Source organism: Solanum dulcamara, chromosome 3, assembly GCF_947179165.1.
Source record: "Solanum dulcamara chromosome 3, daSolDulc1.2, whole genome shotgun sequence".
Taxonomy (NCBI): domain Eukaryota; kingdom Viridiplantae; phylum Streptophyta; class Magnoliopsida; order Solanales; family Solanaceae; genus Solanum; species Solanum dulcamara.
The window spans coordinates 76,135,643-76,149,428 of NC_077239.1; the positions used below are offsets into that span (position 1 = coordinate 76,135,643).

Consider the following 13,786-nt stretch of genomic DNA (forward strand, 5'->3'; position numbering starts at 1 on the left):
CTCTCCACATACAATTATATATATATATATATATATATATATATATATATATATATATATATATATATATATATATAATACACCACAAACAGAAATTAACATGGTACATTTAATATATTTATGCCCATACAATTATGGGCAAGTAGAGTATAAATTTTGTACAAATTTGTAACCCATACCTTCTTGTCTCTATTATATAACTCTATATAAACTAATGTACATAGTATCAATAATACACAGAAAATCTATCTTAGTCTCTTTCTCTCTTTAAATTCTAACATGGTATCAGAGCATTCCTAAGCTCAATTCAATTCTGTGTTTATCATCATCATCACTGATCTGTATTTGCATCATCATCACTGATCTGTATTTGCATCATCATCATCAGTTTCAAAATCTGTGTTTGTATCATCATCATCAGCTTCAAAATCTGTGTTTGTATCATCATCATCAGCTTCAAAACCTGTGTTTGTATCATCATCTTCAAATTCCTATTGAAAATGCCTGAATCAACTCAAGTTAAGTCAGGAAGTGGAGAGAAAGGAACCACGTACGAAAACAGCCATCCTTATCACTTAAACAATTCAGACTCACCTGGCATGACGCTAGTCAACAATGTTTTCGACGGAAGAGGATATCCAGGCTGGAGGAGATCCATCCTCTTGTCCCTATCAGCTAAGAAGAAGCTTGGCTTCATCAATGGAACCTGCAGGGCTCCAGAACTGGAATCTGCAGATTTTGAACAATGGAGTTGTGTTAACGACATGATCATATGTTGGATATCAAATGCACTCTCTAAGGATATTGCAGATAGTGTGATGAGTTCCAAAACTGCTAAGGAACTTTGGGACAGTCTGGAGCAGAGGTTTGGTAAGTCAAGTGGAGCCAAGATCTACCACCTACAAAAGGAATTAACGAGCCTAATACAAGGGAATAGTGACATTGCAGGTTACTTCACCAAACTTAAGAGACTATGGGATGAATTGGATGGGATAAATGTAATTGTTTGTTGCTCATGTAAATGCACTTGTGATGGGAAAGCAAAATTAACAAAATCACTAGAAGATCAGAGGTTGATTCAATTCCTAATGGGACTAAATGATGTATATGCCCAGGCAAGAGGAAATATACTCATGATGAATCCCTTACCTGGAATGGATGTTGCATATTCACTGCTTTTGCAGGATGAGAATCAAAGGGAAGTATATGCAAACACAAACTACATCTCTGATTCTGGATCATTCCTGGCAGCAAGTCAAGCAAAACAACAGGACAACAAGCTAATTGCTGAATTTGCAGCATTCATGGCTAGTGGACAAGGAAGAAGTACACAGAGATTCAAACACCAAACAATGAGAGGAACAAACACATATCAGAGGTACACCAATCCAGGTCAGAACCAGAGACATGATAAGTCACAGAACAGGTTTAAGGGCAAGAAGAAATATGATCCAAACCTGTCATGTACTCATTGTGGAAAAACAGGGCATGTACATGAGAATTGCTACAGACTGCATGGGTTTCCTGCAGATTTTGAGTTCACCAACTCAAGAAACTATCAGCCTCAAATCAAAGCAAATGCAACTTTGACTCAGCAAGCAGATGAAGACTTCAGGAGGACAGATGCTGAAATAACTGACAGAAATTTTGAGGAACAGTTCAACAAGCAGCAGATTGCAGAGATGATGCAAATGTATAAACAAAGCAAGTTGACACAAACAAGAATCAATGCAAATGCAGTAGCTGGTACCATTTTTAAATACTCAAATTCTGTGCCCACTAATCTTAAGCAAAACACTTGGATAATTGATTCAGGAGCCTCAGAACATATGTGCTTTGATCCCAATTCCTTCTTATTTCTAAAACCCCTACCTATGCCTTTGAACATTAATTTACCTAACTCTTTCAAGGTAAGTGTGACCCACATAGGTAGCATCTCTATTTTGCCAGGACAGGTCATAACTGATGTACTGTTTGTGCCAGACTTTAAGTATAATCTACTTTCAATTCATAAGTTCTGTGTTCAGTTTCAGTGTGATGTCCTATTCACTGCCACTGGATGTTTCTTGCAGGGCCTTTCAGTGAGGAGTCCTCAAGTTTTTGGTGAAGTTAGAGAAGGACTCTATTTATTGGATTCCAACACTGACAGCTCTAAAAATAGTTTCAATGATGTATCTCCAGATCCCATCCCACAATCATTTTCAGTTTTTAATTCAGTACATGTTAATGCTACTCCTAGTGTGAAACTTTGGCATGTAAGGTTGGGACATCTTCCATTTTCAGCAATGAAGCATTTAAGTTTTCTTCCATGTGAATCCATTTCTGATTTTGTTTGTGACATATGTCCTAGAGCTAGGCAAACTAGACAACCCTTTCCTACTAGCAACATAAAATCCACACATATTTTTGATCTCATTCATATAGACATTTGGGGACCCTACAAGTGTAGTACTTACAATGGTTTCAGATTTTTTCTCACCATAGTAGATGACTACAGTAGAGGGACATGGACATTCTTACTAAGCACTAAAAGTAATGCCTTTCCTGTGCTAAAAAGCTTCCTATCCATGGTAGAGAGACAATTCAATGTCAGGGTTAAAATGATCAGATCTGACAATGCTTTAGAATTGGGGAAAGGAACACAGGAAGCAGCATTCCTTGCTTCTCAAGGAATCTTACATCAGTTGTCCTGTGTTGCTACACCTCAACAAAATGGAACTGTTGAGAGAAAGCATAGACACCTCTTAGAAATTGCAAGAGGGTTGATGTTTCAGTCAAAATTGCCAATGATTTACTGGGGAGAATCTATTCTAACTGCTACTCATATCATTAATAGACTACCATCTAGTGTTCTAAAGGGAAAAACACCTTATGCAGTACTAGTTGGACAGGAACCTACCTATGCCCATTTGAGAAACTTTGGCTGTTTGTGTTATGCCTCTACACTGGGACAAGGGAGAAACAAGTTTGATGAAAGGGCTACTGGTTGTGTTCTCCTAGGATACCCTTTACAGCAGAAGGGGTACAAACTGTTATCCCTAGACACAAGGAGGGTGTTTGTCTCCAGAGATGTCAGATTTCATGAATCACAGTTTCCTTTCAACTCACCTAATATCTCCCACACACCTACTTTTTTGAACTACCCTTCTTACTCAGATCATGATCCCAATTTCCACAATCCTTCAGCCCCACATGTTCATGATCCTTTATACCCATCTACACTATCAGTACCTCCACCTAATACTTCTACCTACAGCCCCCAATCCGAATCCACACTTCCTCACCAAACATCTCCACCTGCCCCAGATACTCCTACCCCTGCTCCTATCACAGATATACCAAGAAGATCTAGCAGGATGTCTCATGAACCTGGCTACCTAAAAGATTACATTTGCAGTAGTGTAATGTTTACTGATCCATGGACAACTTGTCTTGCTCACCCTCACAAGCCGAAAGGCTTTGCTTTCTCCTCTCTATCCCTCCACAATCAGAAACTGCTCCACTCCCTCTCAACTATCACTGAGCCTAGCTGCTATAACCAGGCTTCCCAACATTCAGCATGGAGAGAGGCCATGAACTCCGAACTTCAGGCCTTGGCAACCAATCACACCTGGGATGTTGTCTTGTTGCCTAAAGGAAAGAGAGCCTTACCTTGCAAATGGGTATACAAGATAAAACATCTCTCAAATGGAAGGATTGAACGACTAAAGGCCAGACTAGTAGTAAGGGGGGATATACAGAGAAAAGGTATAGATTATGGAGAGACCTTTTCACCTGTTGTGAAGATGACCACTATCCGGTGCCTACTTACCATTGCAGCTAAAAAGAAGTGGTCTGTTTCACAATTGGACGTCAACAATGCATTTTTGCACGGGGACCTCCAAGAAGAGGTTTTTATGAAGTTTCCAGCAGGACTCACACCTCCTACTCCTAACCATGTCTGTCTTCTGAAGAAATCCCTATATGGTTTAAAGCAAGCTTCCCGGCAGTGGTATGCTCGCCTTGCAGGAGCCTTAGCTTTCAAAGGCTATTCCTCCTCTTTAAACGATTATTCCCTCTTTTTCAAACACAATGGGAAACTTACTTCTATCTTAGCAGTATATGTCGACGATATTCTCCTCACTGGAAATGATTTGTATGAACTCGACAATATCAAATGCTTTCTCAACACAGAATTCAGAGTCAAAAACCTAGGCCAAATTCATCATTTTCTTGGCATGGAAATTTTGCGAGAAGATCAAGGTTTCATTGTAAATCAACGGCAGTTTACCATGGACCTTCTTCAGGAATTTGATGTCTCTCATCTGCCTTCAGTCAATTCTCCGCTGGATCCCTCCTTCAAACTTCGAGCTGACGACAGTCCTCGCCTGGATAATCCCACTCTCTACCGTCACTTGGTTGGCAAGCTGAATTATTTGACCAACACTCGCCCAGATCTATGCTTTGCTGTTCTTGCTCTGAGTCAATACATGCAGCGACCCTGTTTGTCTCATTTCTCGGCTGCCTTACGCGTTTTACGCTACCTGAGCACAGATCCAGCTCAAGGCATCCTACTTTCCTCCGATCCCTCTTTTTCCTTGCTGGCTTTTTGTGATGCGGACTGGGCATCCTGTAAAGATTCACGCAAATCAGTCAGTGGTTTCTTTATTACCCTCGGAGGGGCTCCAATCTCTTGGAAATCAAAGAAACAAATCTCGATCTCCTTGTCCTCCGCAGAAGCAGAATACAGGTCCATGCGTCGTGTTACTGCTGAACTTACTTGGTTAGTTCGCCTTCTTGAAGATCTTTCTGCTCCGATTTCCCTTCCGATTCCGCTACGCTCAGACAGTCAGGCAGCCATCCACATAGCTCGAAATCCGGTCTTCCATGAGCGCACCAAACATGTTGAGCTTGATTGTCACTTTGTGCGCCAACAGTTTCAATCTGGTCTGATTTCACTCTCTTTTGTTCCTTCCAAAGACCAACTCGCCGATCTCTTCACTAAGCCCCTTTCTGGGGTTTCTCATCAGGCGTCCCTGCGCAAGTTGCAGGTGCTCACACTCCCCTCCAACTTGAGGGGGGATGTTGGAAAAGAGGAACACCGCATCAGAAGAAGAGAAGAAGAAGGAAGAAGGCAGAAGAAGGAGCTGGAAGTTGAAAAATAAAGCAACAAGAAGAAGAAAAAGAAATAAGAAGAAGCTGAAGAGTTTTACTCTTCAGCACAAATCCTCTGGCACGTACACGTGGAGAAACCCTCTCCACATACAATTATATATATATATATATATATATATATATATATATATATATATATATAATACACCACAAACAGAAATTAACATGGTACATTTAATATATTTATGCCCATACAATTATGGGCAAGTAGAGTATAAATTTTGTACAAATTTGTAACCCATACCTTCTTGTCTCTATTATATAACTCTATATAAACTAATGTACATAGTATCAATAATACACAGAAAATCTATCTTAGTCTCTTTCTCTCTTTAAATTCTAACAATTACCAAGGAAGAGTGTAATTTTCTAGTAGTGAAAAGCAGCAAAGTCTGTGTAGGAAAAGAAAAGGAACATAAAGTTACTTAAAATAGAAGAAGTTGGGATCCCCCAAAAGAGTGGCCAAGTGGTGGAAAAGATGTCGCAGTGCTAGAGAAATCATACAAATATGATCAAATTTTCAGAAGCCTTGGGAAAAAATACTAGGTGCTTAGAAATAATCAAAATAGTTGAATAGAAGGATTACTCGCTATGTTTATCAAACACAGATTGCCCTTCAATCATTTGCAGTAAAATTTTCAAATTTATTTAGTATGAAAATATCAGCACAAAAAGGCAAATTATCATTATCTATCAATTTTTTGCTCTATAATGATTTTGAGAACTAATGTATGAATTTGATGGAAGAATACCTTGTTATTTTTCAAACTCTCGACAAAATTAAAATCCAACTTCAAGTTGAATTTCAAAATTTTATGCCAAAATGTGTCTTTCGAAGTTCACACTCCCTCCCCCAAGACCCAACCCCAACCCCAACCCAAAAGAAAGTTGATATTTTTCCATTTTGTGTAAACGAAAGTGGCTCTTACCCCTACTTTTTGTTCCTTTGGTCAAATAGCTCACAATCATTTTTCACTCTCTTCTAACATATGGAGCTATCACTTTCCTCTCATCGTCTCTTCAACTCTTCTTCTTCTTCATCATCACTACCTTCGCTATTCAATTCAAGAATTAAGTTTTCACAAACCCCTCTCTTCTCCTTAAGCAGTCATCACCAAAAGTTACAACTTTTCACTGTATTACACCACAAACTAGCTACTTCAATGGAACCTCAAACAAAGATTCCTCATGCTTTCGATAATGGGTCTTCCATAACTTCCTCTGAAACAGGTAACTCCATTTCCCCTATCTACCCAATAATGGGTTTTTGATATTTGGTAGGTTTTTACACTTTTTTAATCAAATGGGTTTCTTTATAATGCATTCATACATCCGATTCTGAGTAGTTGGGATTGCGTGCAGCGATTGATGTATCTTGTTGGGTTTCTGATTTTAGAAATTGGGTTTATATTATTTTTTAATCTGAAATGGATTTTGATAGAACTGTAATGAAATGTGCTGAATGGAGTTTATGTAGCTGAGTTTAACTAGTTAGGGATTGAGACAAAGTTGGTTGATGTATTTGTTGGGTTTTTGATAGGTCGAATTGGGGAAGTGAAGAGGACTACGAAAGAGACGAATGTGCATGTGAAGATAAACTTGGATGGAACAGGTGTTGCGGAGAATAATTCTGGGATTCCATTTCTTGATCACATGTTGGATGTAAGTGATATTTTTTCTGATGAAAAGAGACTTTTTTTTCCCCATCTCTTACACCTTGTTTGGAGAGTTGTTACCCGTTGTAGTGTATTGTATTACTTAAATTTGATTGTATCGTATCATTTAAATTTATCGTTAGGTAACAGCGAAAAGTGTGATCGCGTCGTTACCTTAATATTCTCTTCTTATTTTGTCTTTATTTAATTTAATAATCTTAGTTTATCATTTACTCTGCCTTGTCATAATAGCTCTACCTCGTATCCTACTTTTCTTGTAGGTTTATCATTCAAATTGGTGATTTGTGACATTATCTAACGATTGAGAACGATACAATTTATACAAACATTGTATTCATTAAAACAATACAGTACGATACGATACAACACAATACAATACGATATAATACATTATGAAACAATAGCTAACAACCATCTAAACAAAGTGTTAGTTGATAAATAAATAAATAACATGGTATGTTGCAGATTTAGAATATAATGTCTCTCCATCCTTCAATAGAAAAAAATACACGAACTTGACTTGGGGGGAAAATCAGGTCCACACTTGAGGTGTGTTGCATATTTAGTATATAGTGTTCCATATCTAATATCCAAGATTTTAGAGGGTAAAACATGCTAAATTTCTTGAAGATCCTGTATGGTGTGTTATACTCGAACATATTGATAAAGGTTAAACAATCTGAGCAATAAAGAATTGTTGGACTGCTACTGTTTTTCCTTTTCTTTTGTATAAAAATATGAACTTTGTTGAAATCTTGTTCCCCTGTTCTATATTAAGAGGCTGTAGAAATAGTAATTATAGAGATTTACCTCAAAGGAAAAAAAAAGGTTCATTTATACCTTTTGTTTCAAGAGTTCTTATTCAGGTAGACCATTAAGAAATAAGAAAACTGCAGAATAATAGGAGAAGGATTGCATTTGTATGCTGCGATTTTAAGAAAAGAGTTGACATAATTCAATAGTTAAAGATTCTATCTTTGTTCTCTCCTTCAATTACATGTTAATTTCTACTTTTTATGATATAGTTTTTATGAAGTTTACAACCTAATTTACATTGTTGGATGTGGAGGAGTAGCTATTTGATTTCTACTTCTCAACTCAGTTGCTGACTACATCTGCATTGCTTCTGGTATTATGCTAGTACTGAAACTTGTTTATGTTTTCTTAGCAACTCGCTTCACATGGGTTGTTTGACGTACATGTAAAAGCTACTGGGGACATTCACATTGATGATCACCACACAAATGAAGATGTTGCACTTGCCATTGGAACTGTGAGTTCTCAGGGAGCTTAAAACCAGTAATTCAGAAGTATATTCAGAATTACTTGTTTTCTTTCCATGTGTTGGTCTCTTTACTCATTTTATACGTACAAAAGTGGGTGCAACATCCATTTTGATGGAGATGCTCTTTTACTTGCTTGAGTCACTCTGCATTGTGTGCTGCACTCCTTATTTCTTTCTCTTGAGAATCTTGACTTCTATCTTTTGGTGACTTCTACTTTTATTTTTTTGGCTATCCAGGCATTGTTGCAAGCACTTGGCGATAGAAAGGGAATCAATCGCTTTGGTGACTTCTCAGCTCCATTAGATGAAGCTCTGATGCATGTTTCACTGGTAAGGGATAACCTCTTGGGAACTTGAAGTCACTTATTTTGTCAAATATTCTCTGTCTGAAGGGTATTGCCCTATCAGCCTTCTGCAAAATTACAACTATAAATAAGATTACATCTCAAGTCACCACTTTGGCAGAATTTCTACATACCTCCATAAAGCAAGATCTATAAATTCTTGTTTCTTTCACTTGGAACATGGCGTCATAGAATCTTCTGCATTCACTGATTAGACAAGATGAATATTTTCTCTGGTATGGGAACAAATATTTCTTTGGTTGTAGATATTGATCTTTTTATGCAGACTGAATGCTAGGAAAAGAAGTTCGAAACAGTCCCATTGTGCTATGATTCTTGTGGAGGGAAAGAAATTACAGGACTTTGAATTTATACAAAAGTTGAATACTCTTTGGTGTTTTAGTTGTCTTATGGTGTAAAGAGGAAATTCTTGTTTGTGTAAATAGTTGGTTACAATTTTGGGGATATAAAGGCATAACTATATTGTTTCATTTTGTTACAGTCACACCAACCTGGTGAGATATTAATAAAATGTCATGATTTATCAAATAAAATCATATTGTCCTATCTATGATTATAATCTGCATTTATAATAACTATTTGATATCTACTTATTGTAGGATTTATCAGGAAGGCCACATTTGAATTTTGATGTACAAATACCTACTCAGAGAGTTGGAACATATGACACTCAGGTTTGTCTAATATTCTCGTTCTACTATGAACACAGTCAGTATCTCCAAGTTCCTTCGTCATTTGACTTCTATTGTGAATTAACATTTGTCTCTTGTAAGGTCGATGGAAGATTTTCTATATTCCCAGTATTAGATAGGTTGTCTCCATGGCTATCATCTGTTTGGATTTGGCTAATCCAATTTTAGTTGTTGAAGATAGAAGAAGTTTCTACTTTTCTTTATACCAAAAACACAAAGAAGGAATACCGTTACATTTGGTCTTTTGTATGGAACTGGATCTTCCTTCAAAGATCCTATCATTTCTCTCCTTCCATATGTTCCACCAAATACAAGCTGGTACTGTTCTCCACCACTTTTTTTGACTCTTGCGTCCACCCCATCTGATCCAGCAGCTCAGTATATCTGCAGTATGTTCTGGCATTGTCCATTCCTCCCTCGCCAAACAGATGAAAAGAGCCCGGGCTTGTGATGTTACCTTACAATGTAGGAACAAAGGGCTATTAGTTTCTTCTGCCTCCATACAAAGAGGGAATCTAGATTCTATCTGTATTTTCCTCCTCTTAACTGCTTCAAGAGTGAGACATGCTTTCTTCACCACCAGCCATGAAAAGCATTTCACCCTTGATGGTGCCATGCTTTTCCAAATAGCTTTCCAAGGACCCTTAAAACTTCCTGCCAGCTCATACAGTCTTGTACACTCTGTTAACTGAAAATTGCCCATCTTAATTGTGCCTCCATCTGATAATATCAGGACTAGTAGTTATCCCAGTAAAAGTTCCCACCCTTTCTAACAGTGCAGCCACCCTTTCCACTTCCCAATCATACAGTAATCTCCTGAAAACTATATTCCAGCCCTGTGGTGACCAAATTTCTCCTATTGTAGTATACTAGTGTCTGGATTGGTGCATATAAAGAACCGATCATGGAAGGTTTCCTGCAAAGTTCCTTTCCAGTCCAATTTTCCTTCCAGAAGTGTATCTTTCTACCATTGCCCATATAGTAACTTATATTCCTCCTCAGGGGTGTCCAAAAGGACCTGATAGTTAATCCAGACCCCTACTCCAAAGGTTTGTGACCTCATCAGTACACCATTGTCCATTCTGCCCATACTTATGTTGGATCACATTCTTCCAAATAGCTTGATTCTCCATATTGTATCTCCATAAGTCAACTGTTATTCTGTAGTTTCAAGTTTCTAATCCCCATTCCTCCTGGCTTTCAACTCTGTTGTACTATGTCCCATTTCACCAGGTTAAAGCGTATGGTCTCTTTATTATCATGCCAAAGAAAGTTCCTTCTCAATCTAAATAATAAGGTGACTAAATATTCTACAAGTAAACACAAGATATCCTAAGGTATCCTATGAAATATTCGATGTAATTTTCCTTATTCAAGTACAATAGACCTGGGACATGTATAATCTAGGCACATTCTCTTGTTCTGACATATTTTTCCAAACTCAAAGTGGGGAAACCAACTTGAGTTTCTTTACTTTGAAAATATAGAAAGTTGACACTGAAATCTCGATGGGATTCTGTACTATCAACAAAAAGAGAACCGATTCTGGAAATCTTTCCTCCAGAAAGTCGTTGGTTGGTCACTGCACAAATAAAGAGAGTGCTTCTTGCCCTACACACGTAAAGGAATCTCTTATCAATATCCAAAAAGAGAAATGTTGTTGCAAATCTCCAGAACATTATCAATGTAACTTGATTTGGCATAACACTGACAAGAAATTCAAAGTTTAGAGGACAGTGTCAGTCATGTACATAGTAGCAACGCTGCTTGCCGGATAAACGAGTGGTGCATGGGCAATCCTAAAGAGAGGAGTGGCGTCGATAACGTGTGGGCTTGATTCTTTCAAGGATGTGGCTTGATTCTTTCAAGGATGTGAAAATTCTTTTTGATAATGGCATAACACTATCAAGAAATTCAAAGTGTAGAGTATGGCACCAGTCGCGAACAAAGTAGCAGCGCTGGTCGCCAGAAAAATGAGTGAGTGCACCACACAGACACGGACTCCATTGTGCTTGGTCATCCACTCCCATGTGATGTTCTTTCTCCTTGGTGCATGAACGATATGGAAGAGAGGACTGGTGCATGAAGCGGATTTGATTCTCTCTTACGATCCAAACATAAGAAAATTATTTTTGATAATGGGTACCGGTGAGACTCGAATCCAGGAGCTCTACTTCCTTTGATACCATGATGAAGTGTGACCATCTCATCTAAAAGTTTAAGCAATTAGAGAGGCCATGCTTTTATTTATTATCTCTTCAACATTAGCTTCTAAGTTTTGATCAAATCTATTGCTGAACCTTTTCATCCCTCTATTAATGTATATAACAAAATTTAGTTTGTGTACACTAGGTTTTTCATTGGAGAACCATCATATCATGGTTTGGATTCAGGCTGTTTAATGTATGAAGATTGAATTTTGGGATGATATAAAAATTAATAATTTTCTATTATTGAAGTGATTCAATTTAAAAGGTTCAATGATAGAACATGTGTCAACATCAGGTGTACATGCTGAATACTTTTACACCTACTTGTTATTATAGTTGAGAAAAGAAAGAAATTATGTGTTCTCCTGGCCACAAAATATTAATTGTTTAAGCTATGTCTCAAGTTTATGCTCATTTCTATATCTGCTCTTTGGATCCCGCTGATTTGAATCGCATTCTTATGTTTAGCTGGTGGAACACTTCTTTCAGTCCTTGGTCAACACGTCTGGAATGACGCTCCATATTCGACAGGTAAATGCTTGTATGACCTTTTTAGGGGGTTGTTGGGACGATGGAAAAGGGCGCTTTTCACTTTTTCGGTCACTTACCTATCTTTCTTCCCTTCTTTACTCTGGTTTTATGTTCTTACATACTAAGATGTTTGAGTTTGTCTGGTCACAGCTCGCTGGAAAAAATTCTCATCACATCATTGAGGCAACTTTCAAGGCGTTTGCTAGAGCTCTTCGGCAAGCAACTGAACATGACTTGCGTCGTGGTGGAAGTGTCCCCAGGTTTGGTTATTTTTCCTCCCCTTCAAGTTTTTAACACAGCTAATAATGTGTCTGAATCATGGAGGTTATTGTTTAGGGTGCCTAAATTTGGTCTTCCCTGCAAGTTTGTAGAACTACTTGTCTAAAAAAATCATTGGGCTTGAATTGTGTAAATGTCTTCTTCTCTTCTTCATGTTACCATTCTTTACCGCATATATTCATAAGAAAACCCTTTCGTTACACCAACACACCAGCAATTTCTGCGTCATCCTAGCATGGTTTTATATCCAAACATGAACCCAGTAGACTTACATGTCAGAACAGATGCACAACATGATAGGAACTAGCGTGTGTAAGCAAGAATGGAATTTTTTTTTCCTTTCTTTTTTTCTGAAACTCAATTTTTTTTGTTTATGAATGGGAGTTGCTGAAACTCAATTTTCCTCCTTTTTACTGTTTGCAGCTCAAAAGGGGTTTTGTCTCGATCATGAAATATCTTTTACCGCAAAGATTCGGATTCTTTGAGCAAAGGTCGGTACTTCTGTATTTTGAGATATACAAATGAGTTACTTTTGTGGATGATCCTTCTGAAAATATCAGTGGGGGATGATTTCTGCTTATTTCTATTTGTCCCTTGCAGTAATTTACCGCACTGCTATTCTACAAGGTATATCATAATTATTGAAGCTCTGTAGTAGTAGAAGGTGGATTGAAATGCATCAAACGCTTCTCTAGCTCTTTCAAGAAATTATTTTGATATCCACAAATGCTACAATATGAATGGAATTGCGGGCAGCTACTTTCAGTATTTCAGCTTTTATATTTGAAATGTTGGAGGTCTTACTGGTGATAGAGGGCATTTGGCTTTTGATTTGGTTGTATACTTTTTTTTTTAATTACCAATGGTCATTTGTATGTTTTGTGACCTTGTTCTTTTAAGTTGCCTATTACAATGATGATATTTCAGGAGGATATATGAATGAGTGAATGATGTTTCTCTCTGCTCTCTAAATGACGCCTTTGGAATGTCTGCCGCTATCTGTACCAGCAAAAAATGAGATGTAACTTGATGCTATGTTAAGTCCAAGCGATTGTTTCTGTATCTTGTGGTTACATGCAACTTTGAGCTTCATACGTTCTGTATTTTCATAATTTCAATTTTTGGCGTTGATAGTGAGTGCTTCATAGTGGATGCTGTTAATGGGGAAAATAGCACTTTCTAAACCATCTATGCAGTATGTGACAAAATGCAGTCTGCATGGCAATGCATGTTGGGGTGTGGATTGTGTTGTCTTGGATGTTGGACATAGCGTAACATTAAGAGTTGTCGTGTAATCAAGAGGTTGGAGTCTAAGCCGTGGAAACAACTCCTAGCAAAAATGCAAGATAAGACTGTATAATAGATCCATGAGGTGGTTTACTGGTTTACTGAATGGCTATAATAAATTGTGTGGTGGCTGGATTACTCATGTCCTTGGTACCTTCCTATTTAAGGTCGTGTCCTCATAATCTGAAGATATGTCATATCCTATCTAATGAATTCTCCTAGTTCTTTTTCGGCTTACATCTACCTCTCCTACAACCTGCTATTGTCACCTCTCATATCTCCTTACTCGTGCATCCGTACACCTTTT

The 13,786-nt window shown here is 37.7% G+C and overlaps 1 protein-coding gene across 1 annotated transcript; it reads left to right on the forward strand.

The window, feature by feature from the left end:
• Window positions 1-6,051: 6,051 nt before the first annotated feature.
• Window positions 6,052-13,164, forward strand: LOC129883005 (imidazoleglycerol-phosphate dehydratase 1, chloroplastic-like). Its single transcript, XM_055957541.1, has 9 exons — window positions 6,052-6,384; window positions 6,695-6,816; window positions 7,999-8,103; window positions 8,353-8,445; window positions 9,080-9,154; window positions 11,851-11,913; window positions 12,064-12,173; window positions 12,616-12,683; window positions 12,793-13,164. Exons 1-8 carry the CDS (start codon window positions 6,144-6,146, stop codon window positions 12,641-12,643), a joined length of 837 nt encoding a protein of 278 aa, XP_055813516.1. The 5' UTR covers window positions 6,052-6,143; the 3' UTR covers window positions 12,644-12,683; window positions 12,793-13,164.
• The last annotated feature ends 622 nt before the right edge of the window (window positions 13,165-13,786 follow it).

Coding starts and splice junctions, on each gene's coding strand:
- LOC129883005 (XM_055957541.1), top strand. CDS start 6,144: ATGGAGCTATCACTTTCCTCTCATCGTCTCTTCAACTCTTCTTCTTCT. Junction 8,446..9,079: donor CTCTGATGCATGTTTCACTG/GTAAGGGATAAC, acceptor TACTTATTGTAG/GATTTATCAGGAAGGCCACA. Junction 9,155..11,850: donor TTGGAACATATGACACTCAG/GTTTGTCTAATA, acceptor TCTTATGTTTAG/CTGGTGGAACACTTCTTTCA.